The 22,048-nt window shown below is 41.2% G+C and overlaps 1 protein-coding gene across 1 annotated transcript in view; it reads right to left on the bottom strand.

The window, feature by feature from the left end:
• Window positions 1-22,048, bottom strand: part of FAT3 (FAT atypical cadherin 3) — a 351,811-nt gene that overhangs the window by 317,840 nt on the left and 11,923 nt on the right. Inside the window, exon 2 of the mRNA XM_051628838.1 lies at window positions 9,253-12,564. Within this exon, the coding sequence (XP_051484798.1) occupies window positions 9,253-12,547 (3,295 nt within the window). The 5' untranslated portion in view covers window positions 12,548-12,564. The remainder of the gene's footprint in view (window positions 1-9,252; window positions 12,565-22,048) is intronic.

Below are 22,048 nucleotides of genomic sequence, written 5' to 3'. Positions count from 1 at the left end.
CGAGGACACTGCCCGTCATTGCTCATATTGCCCTCCACATGCTCAAAAGCTTGCAGTTTTGCATTAACAACATCACTTCTCAACACCCCTGGGCTTCCACCGGTACTTTGGAAGAGCTGAAATGGATTTTCCTCCAGTTTCCTCTCAACTATGAATTGCCCACATGGGAAGGCAGATCATGGTCTGAAGTGATGCCAGAATAAAGTTGGTGCTCAGATGCGCAGTTCTGAACCCCAGACACTGGAAGTCAATTTTCCTCTAGTATAATTTAACTGACTACCTTGTGGCTTGGTCCAATCGCTGGCACTTTGGGAATAAGCTCTTTGCAGGAGCACCTGGGTATGATTTAATAGATGATGCTGTACTGGATAATGTAGGGGTCACTGCTGGGCTTACACACTAGGGGAGAGAATAACAGATCACATGACAATACAAAACACTCTTGGCAACAAATCTCAAGGGTGATAAAGGTGACAGTTAGGAGGAAATACAAACAAAACATTTCTTTATTAACAAATAAATTACTTGGAGATCAAGACAAAATGTCCCAGTGTCAGGGGCATCCTAAATAATAAAGGAGATCTTCTAAAGGTTTTCCAAAAAAGGGTAAACATGCAATATAGCTAGCTATAAAAATTGCACAGTGAGCTGTTTTATGGGGTATAAAGCCAAGAGCTGAAAAACTTGAATGAACAATTCTGCATGACTGGCCTTATTTAAGAAACTTTGAAAGTATGTCAGAGTGATGCTAACGGCCCTTTAAAGTAAACATCTTCATAAGCTGATTCATTGTTTTAGGTTTCATATTATTAAATAAAAAAATAACCAAATTTACTTCAGTGAAACCAAGACAAGCCTCTTTGCTTTACTAATTTACAGCTAGAAATGATAGGGAAATTATAAACACACAGACACATAATTTATCAAAAAAACTTCGTCTTCCACCACAATCAGTTCTCAGGAAAAAAAGAAAAATGTTAACAATTAATACCCTAAAGCTGGAAACTACAAATGAAGGAAAGCTTGCAGCATTAAAAGCTGCCAGAGATAACTCTCAGAGCAACGATAACACAGTACCACAGACTCAGAAATAGCTGCTCACAGGAATGCTTTATTCATGCCTGACACAGATACAGGATGACAGACCAGATTTTGGCTGGGACTGTGCTCTGTGATCTGTCTGGCATGCTCCTTCCCAGAGAGGCTCAGGAGAGCCATCATAGCTGGGCTGAAGGCTGATGATCTCCAGTCCCAAGGGGCTGCTGCAAGTGCCTCTCCACTGAGAATTCCCACCTTCTGAGTGATCTCCCAGCAACACCCACTGGCAGTTCTCTTGTTGTATGGCCTGAAATTACTTTGAAAACCATTTTTAGAAGCCTGGGAAAATTAAGTGGCTCTGACATACTGGCTCTGGGCAGTGAAATTTGCCTACATTTACCAGGAAAATGAAGAACATTTGTAATAGTAATGCCTCAAAACTACTATGAATTCAGTTCTACCAGTGAGTTTGCCCAGATTTACTTACTAGCTCCTACAGGCTTTCATAAAATTAAATGAGTGAGGAGAAAAAAAATCATGTCTCACAAACCATTTTCATTTTTACTTGATTTTGTTTCAAGGAAATGCAAGTAATGGTCCCACATAAAATATTTATCAGATCGCTCAAATGGTAATAAATGAAAGTATCCTTCAGCTTGCATCTACAATAACCAAAAACTATTTTAGAAGATGGTGACAAGACTCAAGGACTCTGAAGCAATAAATTTATTCCCTTCTGCCAAACAGATATAACAGTGCAGGCAGGTCTGTTTTATTGTAAACTATATCATCTGGTGTTTCTAGTTTCCATTATTAGTCGTTTGAAGCCATGATTAGAGTATTCCAGCACCAACTGGCTTCTTTTTAGACTCTAGCCACAAGGTTGTCAGGAATTCATACCACTCTTGAAGTACCTTAAAAGGTATCGAGACAGAAGATCAGACTGCTACCTTTGGCACCATAAATAAATCCACAGAGTCTGTAATAATCTGAACTCCACTTCCATTTAATAGTATTGTCAAGATTTCAGTAAAATAAAAGACAGGCTTGGTTTATTCATTTGAATTTCAGGGCTGAAAGCATCTAAAGATAACAAGTTAATAGGGTCATCTCCAGCTTGCTTTCTTATCAGAGGGCCTCTACGGCGGTGGAAATTAGTGCCAGCTAATGCCTAAGTTTAAAGTCCCAATGAAAATCAGGGGACTTAGACTACTGAATAACCTTAGGAAATGAGGTTAGTAAGTTTTGAAAGCATTGATTAAGTCCATGCTTATGCGCTTTGCAAGAACATTAAAGATTCCCTAAGCATTTCATGAAGACCACTATTTTATCTCTGTGTTCGGTTTCAACTGGACTTTAGAAGATGTTTCAGTCCTTTCCTGAGAAGCATCAAAAGACTTATTGCTACAGTTTTCCCACCTGTGCAGTGGAATAAGTCATTCCTTGCATCCTGGGGCACTGCCACCACCAACTCTGATCAAGACTACAGAATGTTCTCCAGCAGAAGATGCTGAGTGTGTCTAGTCTTTCTGCTCCTCTATAACTCAATTCCTTTAGTATTGCTAGTATATCTACAGGCAGCATAGATGTAAATATAGAAACTTTTTGAGTGCCAGGCTGTTACATTAACTGTGCACAGAGTAGAAACACATGCCAGATTAAAAAGTGGAGTTTGAATAAAAAATGCTGTTCAGCTGAACCACAGATCATTAAAAAATGAGAAGAAAGACATCAGCATTTAGGCTAGGACTGATCTCATCTAACTCAACCTCTCAAGAAGTCAGGAAGTCTTCCTAGTTGTCCAAGACCCACTGCAGCCAGAAAAGAGGTACTACTAGACAGCACTTAGTCACCCAAGGTAGGTGTTATCATAAACCCATATGCATTTGTTGGACTAATATATTGAGTCTGGCTGACATGGAGTTATTTCCCCATAGCAGCCCTCATAGTGCTGTGCTTTGTACTGGTAGCTGGAAAGTTATTATTTGTTAGAACTATCACTACAATGAGAACTCAGAGCACACTGTCTTCCCACAAAAATCTTTAACAGATCTCTGCTCACTTCATGTTACAATCTGGAAACCAAGAGGGTTTTTTACACAATTCTCTTCTAAGAAATTGCAATTAGCAGACTGGCAAGGAGTGAGGAGAAACACACGAGGCAGGAAGCAGTACTAAAGATGAAGAAATGGCTCAAGCTTCTCCATAGCCCTTGAGTTCCACAAGGGAAAGGTTACCACTCACATCCACAAACAAGACCAAAGCATCAGAACTTCATAACTTTCTATAGATAGAAAAGAGAGTGGGATGCTCTGTCTAGTACCATATTCTCAGAAAATGAAAAATCATAAAATACTAGTTGCATAACTCTCATCCCCCATACTCTTAAAAACTTTCTTTCCACTTTTTATTTCTAGAAGAGCATTATTGTATGGGTTTCACACTGAGAAGCAATTCCTCGAAATTAGGCTAGAAATGTCAATCTGGTCGAAGGCAGCCATCACAAAATACCTAACATGTAAACCTGACAGCATGTTCTTGTTTACAGTTGGTTTAGTTAACAGGGATGAGTTCCCTCTGACCAAAGGAAGGTATTTAGGGTAGACATCTACCTCTTAGCTAGTCCTGCACAGACCACTCCACATTTTTATAGCATGATCCAACCAACTTGTTTAATATTTTTATTTTAGGCTAAAATGAATCATGTTTCTCAATTGCCCATTTCTCTCAGATGACTATGGGGAAATGCTACAGTGACAAGTTCTGACTAAGGATGACCACATTACCTCTCTGGACTCCAAGAGAATGAGAGGGATACAAAAGAAAACTGTTTTTTAACAGGAGACAGAAGGAAAAAGAGAATCCATAAATCTTAGATGTCGCTCAGCATAGAGATATTAAATGGCAAGCTTATGACTTTTATACCAATAGTCAAGAAAGGAAGATGGAAAACCTATGAGCTTAGACTGTACACCTAGGCTGGTGACAAACTCAGTCTTCACTAAGGCAGGAATCAACAAATTAGTTCTTTATTTAAAAAAGGTCCCCTTTTCTTTAGCCTCTAGAAAAGTCTTAACCAGATTTTTAGCTTTGAATCATGAGTAAAGTTGTGAATTCCTGAGAAATTTAGTCTGCTAGCTAAGGTACCAGTGGGAAATCAAGAATAGAGTTGGAGGAGGTAATGAACTGCTGCCTTCTACTTCAGGTGAGTTTTTAATCAATTTACAAAGTTTTACCAGCTCTGCTTCCTGGAAAAGGAAAGTAAATCCACTGAAAAAGAAAATGGAAAGTGATTCTCAAGGCTGTGGGATTAAACACATGTAAAATTTCACTTCATCAAACACTCTGAGCTGGCAAACACTCGCAATGCATCTGGTTGCTACCACATTTGAACTAGAGTATTTAGCAGTGAATTACAGAATCATAGAATTGTTTTGGTTGGAAAAGACCCTTAAGATCATCGAGTCCAATTGTCCAAGTCCACCACTAAACCGTATCTCTAAGCATTGCATCTACATCTCTAGGGATGGTGACTCCACCACTTCCCTGAGCAGCTTGTTCCAATGCCTGACAACCCTTTCAGTGAAGACTTTTTTTTTTCTAGTATCCAATCTAAACATATTCTGGTGCAACTTGAGATCATTTCCTCTCATCCTATCACTTGCTTGCTTGGGAAAAGAGATCAACCACCACCTCACTACAACACCTGCTTTCAGGTAGTTGTAGAGAGTGAGAAGGTTTCTCCTCAGCCTCCTTTTCTGCAGAATGAACAATCCCAGCTCCCTCAGCTACTCCTCTTATGACTTGTGCTCTAGACCCTTTACCGGATTCAATGCCTCTCTCTGCACTTACTCCAACATCTCAATGTCCTTTTTTTACTGGGGGGCTCAAAACTGAACACAGTATTTGAGGTGCAGCCTCAGCAGTGGCAAGTATGGGGGAGAAAAATCACTTCCCTAGTCCTACTGGTCATGCTATTTCTGATAGAAGCCAAGATGCTGTTGGCCCTCTTGGCCATCAGGGCATACTGCTGGCTCATATTCAGCCAGCTGTCAACCAATACCCTTGGGTCCTTTTCTGCCAGGCAGCTTTCCAGCCATGCTGTGGCTAGAAATGCTGCAGCATTACATGTAAATATGCTCACAGCTAGAATGGTGTAACAACAATGATCTTCAAAACTGATCCTCTACAACACAAGGCAAAGAGCAGCACTCTGGGAAGGAAATCCCAGGCTCTCATCGATGGCACATATCTTGCCAAACTGTGACAGCACCAAGATTTGCACATATACCCTACGCAGAGAGATCCATGTTGGCCAACATGGAGAAGACTCCCAAGCTCACTGACCACGAATCACTGTTTAGACCTGAAAGGAGAGCAGCCTGTTGGGGAACCCACACCTGAAGTCAGGTGAAGCTGAGTGGAGTTAGATGCACTTACATGCACCTATATGCATCTACAGTGGAACAAGAACATAGTTATCATGCCAAGTGTGTGCCAGCGTGGTGCAGTGTGGATCCACCATGCAGGCCAGCTGCTCCTCAGGTATCTCTGCACTGTTTCCCCCTTTTGTGGGAACACAGGCACATCTCACTCAGCACACAGGGTGATACCGTTAGGATGGAATACTGCAGAAGAATAAAAATACTGCACTTGAGCAGAATTCTGCTGAAAGCATGGACTTGCTCGGAGTCAAGCCTGCTTACGTATCTGGATGAATTTGGCCCAGTTTATAGCCTAATGATTATAATGGATACTGCAGTCTTCTTTTCATTAAGGCAGCAGCCAAAAATATTGATTTGTTGTACTTTGCACTCCTGCTTACCTTCACAAATTTCAGGAGAGACAGTGCATAAGCCAATAGAGTCGGTCAGTTTAAAAGTGACAAATTAACTGTGCTGAAAGTAAATAAACATCTATCTCATTGTAAATTAATTCAATATGTGACTTGAGCTCTTTTCTACAGCTAGAAAGCTGATTCATCATTCAGCAGCATTTAAGTTGCCACCAGTTCAACAGCAGAATAATAATGTTGTGTCTTATTTGACACAGCAGGTCAAATTCTGCTCTCAGGTTACAACAGCACAACTCAGAGTAACTCCTGAACCCCCAAAGCCCTACTCTCCGCGTCGTCTCGACTGCACCTGTGTACCTAAGTCTTCTTCAAGTTGACTTTGAGAAGGCTTAAGTGGTACTGAACAGTTGGTGAAAACATACAGAAGAAGAATCCAAAGTTTATTTTACTTGCTGGATTACTAAGTGTCTTCCAGAACAGCTTAGTGAAACAGCACAGTTAGTTTATATTCATGAAAATACTCACGAAAGAGTGAAAAGCAGACAAATATTTGCAACTTTTAATATTTGGGAGGTTGTGGCATTTTTTCCCCCCCCACAAACTAGATTTCAATTCTGAAAAGAAACTGAGTACATTTAATGTGGAATATTGAGTAAAAATCCCAATCACATCAAAACATAGAATCATAGAACTGTCACAGTTCAAGAAGACCTTCAAGATCATGAAGTCCAACCATGCACCCTACAACCCCTAACCACTAAACCATCTTATGAAACACCTTATCTACCCCTTTCTTGAACATCTCCAGGGATGGTGCCTCCACCACCTCCCTGGGCAGCTTGTTCCAATGCTTCACCACTCCTTCTGTGAAGATTCTTATTTTCGAATACCCAGCCTGAACCTCCCCTGGTGCAACGTGACCCCACTTCCTCTTATCCTATTGCTGTGGTCACCTGGGAGAAGAGGCCAACACCCACTTCACCACAACCTCCTCTCAGGTAGTTGTAGAGAGCAATGAGCTCTCCCCTCAGCCTCCTCTTCTCCAGGCTGAAAAGCCCCAGCTCCCTCAGCCTCTCCTCATAAGACGTGTTCTCCAGACCTCTCATCAACCTAGTTGCCCTTCTCTGCACCCTCTCCAGCACCTCCATGTCCTTCCTATATTGCAGTGCCTAAAACTGCACACAGTGCTCAAGGTGCAGCCTCGCCAAGGCCGAGTTAGAGGGGCAGGAATTTTTTTGCATTATTTTTGCATGAGGGCCCTAACTTACTATACGCCATCACTCCTACTATTCTAGGCATGGGGTAAAAACCCTGAGTAGTTTATTAATGAGCAACAGGCACTAACCTGCTCTCCCTATCACTTCCTTTCAGTTCAATAAATGTTGAATCCAAACCATGTGCACCCGCAGCCCAGAGGGCCAATCACATCCTGGGCTGAATCAAAAGCAGCGTGGCCAGCAGATCGAAGGAGGTGATTCTGCCACTCCACTCCACTCTCATAAGACCCCATCTGGAGTATTGTGTCCAGCTTTGGAGTCCTCAGCATAAAAGGGACATGGACCTGTTGGAGTCCAGAGAAGGGCCACAAAAATGATCAGAGGGCTGGAGCCTCTCTCCTATGAAGACGGCTAAGAGAGCTGGGATTGTTCATCCTGGAGAGGAGAAGGCTCCAGGGAGACCTCATAGTGGCCTTCCAGTACCTGAAGGGAGCCCACAGGAAAGCTGGGGAGGGACTGTTTACAAGGGTGGGTACTGATAGAATGAGGGGGAATGGCCCTAAACTAGAGCAGGGTAAATTCAGGTTGGAACAGGTTGCCAAGAGAGGTGGTGGAGGCCCCATCCCTGGAAACATTCAAGGTCAGGCTTGACCAGGCTCTGAGCAACCTGATCTAGACAAAAAGGTCCCTGAGCACTGCAGGGGCGGCTGGACCAGATGACCTTGAAAGGTCCCTTCCAAAACCATCCAGTCTATGATTCAATGAATCCTGAGATTTTCAGAGCAGTACTGCAGCATTTGGACCAACTTTCTATTTGACCAAATTCTATTCCAAATAAAGAACTCATTTATCTGAAGTTGATACTGCTTAACAAGCTGGTAGGTCAAAATTTTCAAATGCAACTGAAATTCATGTTCACTGTATCACTAAATAGTGATACCCGAATCCTTTCAACTGCTATTAGCCCTGTAGGATATGTCAGTTCTTAATGTGTCTGGAAATTAGAGCAGGTGCCATCTTGACTTTTGACACTCAAGTTTGATGTTTCTGGACACGAGATTTTGACTGTGTCATCTGTGCACAGCTGCAGCAGAGAGACTATAGTACAAATAAAGTAAAAATATTTTTCACTGCTTATGCTCAGACATGATCCACAGCATTTGTAATGTCGTCTGTTTTTCATAATGTTCAGCACAGAAAGTTGACATTTGATTAAACAGTTTGAATTTGCCAAAACATACACTCAAATCTTATGTTTTAATACCACATTCTCAATTAAAAGCTTTAGAAAAAGACATACAAAGTCTGTTTAAACCACAGTAAACCCACAGACCTAACATATTTAATGTATTTCTGAAACTGTTGACTAATATTTCCTAATTTCCTCACTACTTCTAGTACCACAGCTGCACCATTACTCCCAACAGCTATCAGACACTTGAACAGTAAGTTTGTTAAGTGTTTTACCAGACAGCCTTTTATATTTAGTATTTTCCACATTTTCCAACAGGGTGGTGTGGTAGTGAAGTTCAACATCTTAAAAATCTTCACTCTATTAATACTCCTTTCTAACATCAGTGTTCATAATACTACTGCCACCAAAGGAAAGAGAGTACAGCTGGTTTACAGTTAAGCATCTTCCCCTCTATTTCTATCTACACAACCATGACAATGTTGATGAACACTGGGCTACAAGAAAGCATATTAGACAGAATGGCATATCATCCCAGACTGCTAAGTCCCATGAAAAATTACTTCCAACAATAAGAACAAGACCACAAATAGGTTTTAGAATGAGATAATTCTTGTTTCATGCTCCTTATTTCCTTTCACTGGGTGTAACGCTGCATTCAAGGTCACAAGTGTTTTGACTCTGTGGAGGTGACCTGAATAATTTACAATGATCAACAGACAATACCGTGACTGGAAACAAGTCATTCCGTAACTATCACTGCTTTCTAAATGGAGTCATCACATAGCTGCTGAAAAAGAATGTGTATTATTTTGCACCCACGGAGTGATGAATGCAACAAGGTAATGAAATCACATCATTGCTGTGCCTAGAAAATCCTTACTTATAATTTTATCTTGCCTGTTGATAAGAACTAAACTTCTTGTTAAGGGTAGAAAATAATTATGCCTATAGCTTTGCTTTTGCAAAAAACTCTACAAAGGCAAGAGGAAATTAGAAACATAACTCACCAGTTTCTTCATCTATGCTGAATCTCCCCAGGCCACTGCCATCCCTGATGGAATACTGGATCTCTCCATCCCTTCCAGAGTCCTCATCTTGAGCAACAACTTGCAAAACACTTGTACCAATGCGGGAGTTTTCCTTTACAGATCCAATGACGGCAAAGTCAGAAAAATAGGGGGTATAGAGATTTTCGTTAACATCCACCACTTCGACTTCCACAAAAGAAACAGAAGAGAGAGAAACTGGGCGCCCCTTGTCCTTCGCACGCACAGTCAGGTTGTAGAACTGCTGCTTCTCATAATCCAGCTCCCTGTTCAAGCGGATGGCGCCGCTCGCCTTGTCTATCTCAAACCGCCCGTTGTAATCGTTCACCAGCGAGTAACGGACTTGGCCTCCCAAGCCAAGATCTGGATCGTGAGTTTCCAACCAAGCTATGACAGTGCCAACTGGCAGGTCCTCAAGGACCTTCACGCTGTAGCTGGATGGTATAAAGGCTGGAGAGCAATCATTGACATCATCCAAGAACACCTTCAGAGGCACAACAGAAAACTGCTGATGGCCACTCTCTGCTTTGTCCCTAGCCTCGATCTTCAACGTGTAGTTTGCTTTTGATTCCCGGTCTAGTTGATCAGCCACGTACACCATTCCTGTGGAACTGTTGATGGCAAATTGCTGGGTGTCTGTCAGTACTGAGTAAGTCACTTCACCATTAGATCCCAGGTCTTTATCTCTGGCTTCTACCTGGATAATTTCTGTACCAAGACTTGTACTTTCTAAAATACTAACTGAGTAACTGTCTTGTAAAAAAACAGGCTTGTTATCATTTGCATCCTCAACAGTGACAGTCAACAGTCTCCACGCAGATTTCTGTGGATTACCTAGATCATAAATTGTAATATTAAGGAGATAAAGCTCTGTTTTTTCACGGTCCAAGGGCATAAGAACGTTAAGTACCCCTGTCTCCATATCGATGTTGAAACAACTATCCACATTACCATCAGAAATTGTATAAAGTACTCTTCCATTAAAGCCTGAGTCTCCATCATAGGCTTTTATTCTCAGGATGCTGGCACCAACAGGCAGATCCTCTGAAACCTTTATATCAGTAGGGAAGGATTTGTCAAAATGCGGTGCCTGCCTATTCACCGAATAAAAATCGAGAAAACCATCTTCCAAATTCAGCTTCACATTTGCTTTTGCCTTTTTGAGTAATTTTTCTGCTAGCTTCTGAGCAACTCTAGTTTCTCTACAGCTAAAGGTCTTTGAAGACACTTTCCCATGAACTACCGAAATATTAACAAACATAGCATCAGCAAAGTTCTCTCCATCTGTTGCTGTTATCTTCAGGGCAAAATTGCTGTTCTTTATGCCAGAATTAACCAGAGATTTTTTAAGTTGCAAGACACCTGAGTCAGGATTTAAATAAAAAATGCCAAGTTCATTTCCAGAGATTATTTTATATTTCACAAGCTCTAACTCATCTATGTCTATTGCAGAAACAGCAGTGATGTGACCACCAACGGGAAAATCAGAAGAAATCACTCCCTGACATGCCACCTTTTCAAAGAGGGGTTTGTTATCATTGACATTACCTATGTATATGGTGACATTCACCTCGCTTTCGTGGCGGTACGGAGAACCCCAGTCAGAAGCTCTCACAATGAACCTGTAGCTTTCTGGTGAGGACTCAAAATCCAGTTCTTCTGATGTGCTGATGATACCTGTAAACTGATTTATTGTAAAAGGCAGTGAGTTCAGACTGGCAATGCTGTATGTTATGTATCCATTTTCTCCCCTGTCTTCATCCACTGCTGAAACTGCCAAAACGCTAGATCCCACAGGGACACTCTCATTGATGAATGAGCTGTAGGAGGGCTGCTGGAATTCTGGAGTGTGATCATTGGCATCTTCTAACCTGATAGTAACCTGTGCTTTTAAATCACCACCTTTGTTTGTGTATACTTCTAATTCATAGAGGTCCTTCTCAATGATTTTCAAAGGATGAGCAGTAATAATAAGGCCTGTGTTCGGATTGATCTTAAAATAGTCCGCTCCCTCACTCGGAGATATTCTATATTCCACACCCTGTGGCTCAGGCATCAGCTTAACTACTGCAACCACCACACCAGGAGGTGAAAATTCACTGATCACAACATCGTATGCTTCCTTTTCAAACTTAATGGGGATACTTTCTTTCTTTGGACTAGCAATGTGGACCAGTTTGACAGCAGAAAATTTCTGAGGAGATCCTTTGTCTTTTGCTTGGAGAGTCAGGTTATAACCATAGGGGAAGCTGTCCCAATCAATAGGTTTTCTTTCTTTTATTTTGTACTCGTTCATCCATTTACCTTCTTTAGTCAGAAAGAACTGTTCTAGTGGATCTCCAGCCACAATAGAAACAGATTCTATTTCTCCATTGGCTCCTTCATCTAGGTCATCAATGTTAATGACTGCATAGGTAGGCTCTTTGTCTGATAGAAAGGGAATATGGGTTACTACGTTTATTGTTGGGGCATGTTCATTTACACGTTCAATGTGAACATAAAGCTTGGCAGTGCTGCTTACACCATTGTTTCCATAAAGCTTCATCCCACGGTCCACAGCCAAAATCTCAAGATCGTATCTGTTTTTCTCATCGTAGTTTAACCGGCCACTTAAGGAGATAACACCACTTGTAGGATGCACTGAGAAGAGATCAACTTTGTTTTTGAAGTAATAATAAAATTCACCATTGGACCCAATATCCGCATCTGTTGCGGTCACCTGTGCAATGCTAGTCCTTAGAGGAGTGCTTTCTGCTATCGTGACAGAGTATGTGGTTGGTGAAAACAAAGGTCTTAAGTCATTCATATCCAAAACCTGGATGTTCACTTTTGTCCATGCTTCCAAGTCCTCTCCTCTGACAGACCCTTTCACCATCAATAAATAGTTGTCCTGGATTTCTCTGTTCAATATAGCAGAATTCCCACCTTTAGTCCTTATTCTTAGGAAGCAAAAGTCAGCAATGATGACTTCCTCTGCTTTAAAAAAGCCCTCGTCATCACCAGACACTATCCTGTACTTGATATCCCATGAAAGGTCAGCCAAGGTAATGCCCATCCTCGTGGGACTGTTGACATAGGTCCTGGCTGCAGAATTCTCGTATACTGTAGCATTGTAAGTGGAATGTGTAAACTGAAAGCCAAGAAGGGAGGTCCCATGAACTACCTGGCAAACAGAGGCCAGGACCTTGACAATCAGAAGGGCAAGGCATGACGGAGGTGGCCGTGAGCCTGACCAGCAGCCCATATTCACCTCCATCACATCATTCTTTCACCCTGTGACAGAGAGAGAAAACAGGAAATAGTTGATCAAGAGATAAAAACTGCACTGTGAAGTGTCACGTCAAAATTACTTATTACATTTGTAATTAAAAAGAAAATATACGCAATAACTAGTCACTATATATGCAATAAAACAGAAAGGAAGAACACTATACACACACACAAGCACACACACCAGTTTGAGAATGTATTTTTACATGTGCGTGAGTGTGTAACATACATACATGCACATGTACATGCACATATATCTAACTACATATATATGTATATATGCTTTTTTAACATAAAAAACCCTGTGAGACCCTACCACATCCACATGCACACAGTCCAGAATAATAATCACCTAAAAAAATTAAAACCAGACACACACATTTCAATAAGTTTTATATAAATGTATGAACCACATACAGAAATTAGTGGTTTGTTTATCAGTAGCTCAAACTAAGCTTAAACTTGTTTGTTTTCAGAGCAGACTGGAAAACTCATTTTTAATCCCAATGTTTGAAGAGGAGACAGGGTGTTCATTATGTATGTAGCGCTGTAATAACTAAATATTATCAATTTATTTTATGGAAAGTTAAGAAAGATCACGTGGTTGATAAAATTTGAGCCACAAAGAACAAGTAGTACATAAAAATCACTACCTATCCATTACTTTAACTACAGATACCTTCAGAAAAATCAAAATTAAGGAAGAATTCTAGCTAATTAAATGCAATTACATACTTCTACATAGGCATACACATAACCAGATACTGAGAACAGACAAAATACAAAGAAGGAAATAAAATCCCTCAATAAAGCTCCCAGGTAAAGACTCAGGTTAGGAAATGAGACAGCTGAAATAGCCCACAGGACTTTACTCTTGCCTGTGTGCCACAAAGCATCTGTAATTCGGGTCACCACTTTACACCAAATATACTTGGTAATAAACCCCATATGAGGCCACAGATTAGTATTTTTTCCTTTATATCCAACAAATGCTCAATCTGCTGGGTACTACTGCCATGCCAACCTAAGAAAGGTGAAGACCCCACACCAACCCACAGCCTCTCCTGCTGCCACCAGGCCACTCTGACCAGCAAGAGCATAAAACGTGTCGTTGCTCAAATGGAGTTATTTCCAGTTTGAATCACATTTCACTTTGGCAACCCCAAGCAGAATTTGACTACAAATACAGGCATAAGGCTCCATCACCAGCAGTTTGTCTCAATCCAGTCTGTCCCACTCCAGCCACCTCAAAGCAGTGAGAGCCTTTCCATCGATTTCAAAAGGCTCATTATAAATGCAAGTATTAAAATGCAATTAATAAGCAGCCATTTGCGGAACATATGTTCCTCCATACAGTCCTATTGTGGAATAGTCCCTGGGCTCTTCATGGATATGAATGGGGAGGTTAAATGGAGACAGGGTAAGCAGCCACATCAGCTGGAGGTCGCTGGAGGGTGCTGCAGAAGCTGGGCGCCAGGTCCTGCTTAATGCTTCCCACTGAAAGGAGAGGAAGGGAGCCGGAGGAAACCAGCTAGGTATGTGCCTACAGAGAAGCAGTGTGAATAAGCTGCTTTGTTACAGAGTACATACCTTCTACTCATGAAAAATCATAAAAATCAATTTGAAAAGGCAATTACTGAAAGACGCACTGCACACATGCATTGTTTTCATTGTCATTTAAAAGCTGCTTGAAAACGTAGGTTTCTCCAAGCTTGAATACAGAATGGAAAAGGACAGGAAAAGCTGTTGATAATAACAGGGGTTAATTTAAATTTCCAACATGATTTCAACATCCTCTAGGAGATTTATAAATTGCATGCAAGTTTTGGAATATGAATTCAAGTTAGTTATCACTTCCAATATAGCTGAATGACTATTGCAGTTTTAAGTACTAACAACAACCAATTTATTGCACTGATGTTGTAACATTCATACAAAACACGTAACTTCCTGATCCCACTGTCTAGAGCCCGCTGTTTAACACATTAATCAATCTGATCAATTCTCCCAAGTATTTGTCAAGGCATTCATTTTTCAATACACTTATTTTCACATGCAGTTCTCCCCTCCTCCAACTGCTTTGCCTCCTTCTTATTTTCTTTTCTACCAAGAAAAAAAACAAATAAAGTCTTTAAAAAGAAAATAAAATGCAAAATTTTATCACCTCCTGGACCTGCATTCCCCAGTAAAAGGCAAACCCCCACCGCACTGCATGTGGCAGTTCCTTTTCTGAACATGCCCACTCAATTGTGCAAGTATCATGTGAGTCCTGTGATTAACATCTCATCCCACATGGTTTATACATCAAATGCACATGACTCTCCAATATGCTTTGGGCACGTGAGGTACCAGGTCTCCCCTTGCTCTCCTCACGCTAAAGTTGATCCCCAGGAGACCCAGGATGGAATTTTTCTACTTCAGCTGGGAAAGATTTTTTTTATTGTTGTTGTTGTTTCACTCAGCTAAAAGCTCAGAGCAGTGGCACCTTATTTTTCAGCACAACAAACATTTATCAACTTAATCCACCAGTGTGAAAATATCAAAGTCCTTCATTTTCATGGGGCTTTATGTGAATCACTTCAAGTACTGCCACTAAAACCTGCTGCTTCAGCCTAGCATGGGAGATGATGCTTTCAAGCAGAAAATACAACCAATATATTGGATGCTGCCAAGGAAAAAATAGCCACGGGTAATGAGAAATCCTAATGAGACACAACTCATAACATAATAAAGGGTTGTGCCTCTTCTGTGATATGGCATTACAAAAACAGTCAACAGACACTGGACTGCTGCCTTTCACCAAGTGCACTTCAGCATCCTCTGCCTATACAATACCAGCCTCTCCCCATTGCTAAGAGAGAGCGAGATTTTGCTGCCTTATGATGCAGACTGATGTTATGTTTCATATGAGTACCCAGACTTTATTTCATCGCAGCTCAAGAGCTTCCTAGAAACAGGTGTATTTGGAGTAATGAAACTAACCTAATCATGTTATCCTATCTACATCTCATTTGGTGATCTAGCTTCTCCACTCACACTATAGTTCAGCCTAAATTGGTTTCTGCCAGTGATTCATGGCCATCAACATCAAGTTTCCAGGTCCAACACAATCAGAAAGCAGTTTTCCTGAGAAATTCATTGCTATAAGCAAAAATTATTTAAAACTCTACCTTCAGGTAAGCCATACCCAAGGCTAGAGACTCTGCGATGGCAGACAGGCATCAAAGGAGATACTTAAAAAGCTATGTGATTAGGTCAATACCATGTAAATCTTTTTTTTATCCCAGGCAATATAACATAACAACCTTACGCTCCCATTCTATTTTCTATTTTTTTTTTAGAAAAAGCCAGGGCTAAGACCTAATCTCAAATACACTGCTGTAAATCCAGCCATGTCAATAGTCTATGGAGTTTAGTGGTTCAGTGCAATCAGTACTGGCACACTGAATTCCACCTAGAAACAACTTAAGTGTACGTGTGTTTTAGTTCTGTATACATATGTATACACAATCACACAGCTTGTGTAATTTTAGGTGTAATTTCAGGGTTGGCACTGGAAAAACTGAACCTTCACATCAAGCAGCACTTTCAGAGTTTTATTTCATTTCAGATGTACTATGCAGAGTTCTAACAAGCTCCTCATTGATGTTGTTCATCTATCCATATATTTATATGGGCATCATCGTTATATTATTTGAAAGTCCCAACGGATGAGCTATTAAAACTGCCACTTGGGCTACTCAAGAATGTTTTATTCATTTACTGAATTCCTTTCTTCTGGGATATTTGTTTTTAAGAGCTCATAATACATACACACTCAACACACAGGAAATGTAATGTGATAGGATACAGAAAAAAAAGTACAAAGCAACCCACCATAAATTAAGAGGCATTTCTTTAAAGGCACTTCTTGTCAAAAAAATGTTATGGTTCCCAAGTAAAGAGAAATGTTGTGATTACTTGTGTTTGATTTTGAAACATTTAGGCACAAGCTACTAAAAAAAAATAATCTAAAAAATCCCCTGGTACTGCTCAACATGGTTAGTCTAAAGAAAAGAAACATCTCTAACGAGCAGAGACTGAAAGACAAAACCTCCTTCTAACTACTAAAGAGATGACAAGAAAACACTTAGTAGGACTTCAGCATCTTTCAATTCTAACTCACATTAAATACTCTGGCCTTGAAGTGGGAAGGAAGGAATGGAGAATTAGAATGGTGTGTCTTGATTTTTAATACTCTTCATCCCGGAGAACACTATAATTTCACATTCAGTTCCCCAGTCAGCCACTTTCATTTGCTCCTTAAATAAAGATTAACTACATGACCCAAACCTCACAGAATAGCTGCAGGGACCTGTAGGTGGCTGACATGCCTTACAGGAACTGAGAGAGTTATGAGAGTAATTCCTTTTTCTCATCTTGGCTCTGGCAAACTCCAGTCTGGGCTGCATCCAAACATAACACCCTACTAGACCAGGAAGGAAGACTCAAGTCCCAGGAACTGCCAGGATTCCTGAACACCAAAAGTGTGGCTCTAATTCAAATTGCAGATCTGAAAATAAGTGCTGTGTTATCCTTTCTCTGATTCTCTCTCCCAAATCTAATTCTTCTAATCCCAAAGGTCTCCATACCATAAAATACTTCAAAAAGAAAACAATGCATATACCTCTTGGGTAAACACTGAATATATTAAACAAGTGCTAAAAGGACTTTTAGAGAATGTAAGGTAAATGTTTTGAACAGGCAGAATGAATAAGCTTTTAACAGGCCACAAAAGGGAAAATAAAAGAGTTTTTTCCTCTCTCCCTGCTTATTCTCCAAGCCCAATTACACCTTGGGAGATACGATTTTTTCCTTAAATTAACTTAGGCAACGTGACTAGCTAATGCAATACAACTATTTAAGGCTTTCCAGAGGTCCTTTGAAAGAGAAGAGAGAAGAAACCAATCTGTGCTTCCACTTCCACCTTCACCACAAGGACAAAGGGAAGCTCTTACCTATAGGGTCCTCTGGCCTCACAGGAGAAAAAAACAGTTTCTTAACTTCCAATGACAAGTTTCTCAGAGTCTAGGTACTGATGCACCTGTGTGCATGGGGAAAAAGGGACAAGAAACCTTGGCTTAAAGGTTTTTACCTTGGTTGGTATTTCTCCCGAAGAAGTCGAGTCAGGGAAGGGAGGGTGGTTTCTCACATAGGACAAGAGTAGTGAGCACACTGTATGGAAAACCACTAAAATTTGGAAATATTTGTCAGGAGAATTGTCACAATTCTCTTTCAAAGGGTAGCTACTGAAATCCTAGAAAATAAGCAGCTTTACGGCAAAGAGGTATATTTGAAATGACAAAGGTCTTTTTTAGGAGTCAGAAGAACATAAACTCCATAAGCACATGAAGCCTAAATACTTTGTGGTAAAGTAACACACCTGCAACAGGAAAAGAAGCTCTTGATTTTTTTGGAAGTGATCTCAATCTAACAAGTTAACTCCTTCCTTTAACTCAAACAACGTCCACATGGGTGATAGCTTATGTGTTCTCATGGTCTAATCATCAAAACATCAAACCTACAAGTCTGTCACATAAGCCAATACATTAATCTGAATGGAGCTCTTTAGTGCCAGTTCCTATCACCAACAACAAGCTGCCTACACAAAAATTTCTGTATGACTGGGCCATAAGGACTGGCAAAAAGGGTGGACTGCAAGTTACAAACTATCTTGATTGGTCTGTAGTTGTTTAAAGCTTATTTGAAGCTGCATCAGAAATACAGGAAAAGATATTTATCACACACTGTTGTCAATATTGCAACAAGGATGTGGGAGCCAATGAATGGCAGTGCCCTCTCTGGGAAGGAGCCTCTTCCATAGTGCAGAACCATGCAAAACTCTTCCAAACTCATGGAAATTATATTTATGGCATATGGAAGACATCAATATAGGATTTAAACACCAAGGTGTCATTCTGCCAGTAAACCTCTGACACAGATTAGAGGTAGCCATGGGTTTTATACTCTCCCCTCATTACACAGACTGTATCACCAGCATGTTGTAAAATGAGAATAGGGGTAAAAAGGACATTTAAATGGCACTTCCTCTAGCCAGACATCTTCCTTGAGCTGCATTTCACAATAATTTACCTAGCTAGGACAGGCTAACAGGAAAACAAATCAGAATATAGAATGAGAACTTAGAATTTGTTCCATACAGAAATGAATTAAAAATGTGCATTCAACTGTGACCAGGAGGGAAAAAACAACAACTGACTGACACTGACAGATTTACAACAGGAGATATATTCATGGAGCTACCTGCTCCCCGATGAGCACAAAGATATGATTATCCATATGTATGATTATATCATGATATGTTTGCCCCAAAAAAAGAGAAGATGAAGACAAAATGACCATTTCTGCAGAGTAAGCCCTTGAAGAGACAGTGCTATAAATCCTAACAGTCCTTAGAGCTGCAAATCCTCCTCCTGCCTGCATGTAATTTCACCGGGGAGAAAGGCCGCTCAGCATGTAGCAAGTGTAATTCTAGGATGTCCCTAGGAAGTGAAGATTTAGCCACCCAGCCGTATGTTATGAATAACTTCGTTTTGCTAGCAGGTGCTGGGGATTTTTTCCATACAACACCAATTTTTGTCAAGTATCAGTTCATCAGCAAATGCTTCCACTTGCGAGCAGGAGCCAGGCATCTTTTGTCTTCCCAGCGAGAGGATGCAAAAGGTCTGTTGGACTCTCCCTTCTCCCTCAGGGATGAAACGTGGCTTGGGGATACGGAAGGAAGGGGAGAGAGGAGGAATAATTTGCTGCCATGCAAGATCTGTCAAAAGGGAACTCCTGGGAGCCACATTACAAGGGATTTGAGCTTGTCCCTTGGTGGTCTACCCCCAGGGAAACAAAGGCTGATATCCAGTTTTCATGCTTTGTGTCCCCAGATTCCCCAGGCTCCTGCTTCTTAATCACTGTAAAATAGGGAAGCTTTGGGGTTTCAAAGTGAGCCAGTTATTTTCCTGTGCTTCCTGATGAAACACACCCAAGGATACTATTTCTTGCTTATTTGGCTTTTTTTTCCCCCTTCAAGTTTATATCGTAAATCTACTTTGACCCCCATCCAAGGAGCCCTGGCTTGAAAGCTCTTTCTAGGTACAAAAACAATATAAAAAATCCAGGACTGGCAAGTCCCACTGCTGACACTGCTGGTCCTTCCCCAGCTCTTCTTTCACCAGACACTAATTTGGATCCCCACAAGCAGTCAGTTCTTTACCGAGCTGCACCTCTGAACCTCAGGGGCAAGAGCTTTTTTCCCAGACCTGGATGGAGGGCTGCCAAGAACAGGCAGGCAGGATCACACCCTGCCATGCAGCACCTTCCAGCTGCATGCGTTGAGAATTCAACAGGGCTCTTTGCAAATCTTACCCATTCTATACTGAAAGTAATAAATACAATTGAGACCATAAACTCTTTTGCAATTCCATATCTACTTTTTTACAATGCCTGGTGAAACACAGCAATGGAATAAGCACTACAAAAGCCACAGCACACCATCAGTGCCAATGTGGTGTCCCTGCAGTTGAAAAAGTATCTTCCACTTTTCCCACACAAGGCTCAGTTCTCATTCTGCACTCTCTTCCGTGTTAGTTTTCCTGCAAACCCACTCCTGCCAATCCCAGGCGCGGCTGGTCACTGCCGCCAGCCTGCTCTGTGTTTGGGATACTGCACATACTCCTTCTGACAGCTTGCACAGGCTTGTATAAACTATTTGGATACAGTTTATAGTAAGAAAGAAGTCCATGAGATTTACAACTACTGTTTCCAGGGCCATAATAGGTATGTAGGTGTAAGGGCTGGGGTAAGCTGTTATTCCCAGAGGAAAAAAAACACTATGTTGTCTCTCCCAGGCACTCTGTGAGTGGAGGCAGGACATCTCAAACGGTCCAGCCCTTTATGTACAGGCAAAAAGGAGGGTGGTTGAAAAAGAGATGAATATACAAAAGCTTCTTTCCAGATGACAGCTTCATGTAAAAAAATACAATGCAAAATAGAGACCAGGGAAACGACTGGTGGTTGGGCCAGATGACCTGTAAAGGTCCCTTCCAACCCAAATCATTCCATTGTTCTATGATTACGAGATGCCAAGTCAAAATAATGTCAGTCCAGCACAGATTTTACAAAGTTACTGTGGGATAAAGCATCTCCCTCCATGCCAGACCTTGACAGAAGGCCACCTCCAGGTCTGTTCCAGAATGATTTGGCAAGTGACAGAGACGTGGTGTCAGTGGGACTGCTTCCTGCCATGGCAGTTAGTGCAGAAAAGGCAGGTATGGATGGGATCAATAAGAACAAGAAGGGACAGTCAGAAAAGGGATGAGCAGAGACAGATCATAGGAGCTGATGAGTGTCCCAGGAGGGGACTGGTGAGCCAGAAGGTCTGGTGAACAGCACTGAGGGACACGTCCTCCTAATCAGCACAGTGCCATTTACCATGCACAGAGGCAGAGGTACTTTCCTGCCCATGGCACACCAGGGTTGTTTTCCAGAAGTTCAGTCAAGGTTGTTTATCCTCCAGTTTCTACCATAACTTGATGGTGTTTGGTCCACGCAGGAGTAACACCCGAAGTGACCCGAGAAAATCGCACTGCCTGAGAAATCTGGGAAGAAGTCTCAGAAGACACAGATGCATTCAGGTGCCATTCAGAAAAAAAAAAACACAACAAACCACAACTGAATAGAACAAAAAGTTTCTTTCTTGAAGCTAGGAACTGGATTCTTGGTTTGGCAATGCCACTTCTCTTCAAGACGTCTGTGACACATAAGTGATAGGGATCAGGCTTGAAGTACAAGGAGCAAATATTTTTATTGAGATTCTCAGCAAGTTTGAAATTTGAGAACAAAACCCAGATTTAGCAGTGAACATTTTTCTTGAAATAGGGCAGGAATCTGCAGGGTGCTGTTAACTGCTGTGGTGCCACAGGCTTAACAGAGCTGCTTCAACTTCTGCAGCAATGCCCTGGAGTCATCTACAACCAAGTAGGTAGAGGCGTCTACCTGGGTCTGAGTTCCAGGCATTACGGAGCAAACACCTTTCTTAAAGACAACTCCCAAAAAATGGCCTCCCACTAGCCCTCTGGTGAAGCAGCCTCTGAAAACCTGAACAAACCCTAAGCTCACAAGGCTTCACAAGAAAACCCAAGAAAAACAATAGTTGATAAATACAGTGGCCGCTTCCTAAATCTTTCCCTGGGCAAAAAATCAGAAATTTGTTCAATCAGGCAGCATTTAGAGAAAGGGCTTTTGCCATTACTTCTTAAAATTACATTCTGTTCAGGCCATGGAAGCTAGTTAACCTGCCTAAGTAAGAAGCAATGCACGGATACATCAGGTCAAATACATCACAGTTTCCCTCAGATAAGTGGAATCCACACTGCAGATCTTGTGCGGGAAATAGAAAAGTAGAAAGAGTCAGCCTTAAACCAAACAAAATTACGAC

This window comes from Apus apus, chromosome 1 (assembly GCF_020740795.1).
Source record: "Apus apus isolate bApuApu2 chromosome 1, bApuApu2.pri.cur, whole genome shotgun sequence".
Taxonomy (NCBI): domain Eukaryota; kingdom Metazoa; phylum Chordata; class Aves; order Apodiformes; family Apodidae; genus Apus; species Apus apus.
Note: the sequence above shows the minus strand (reverse complement) of the source record. Positions and strands in the feature narration are given on the sequence as shown.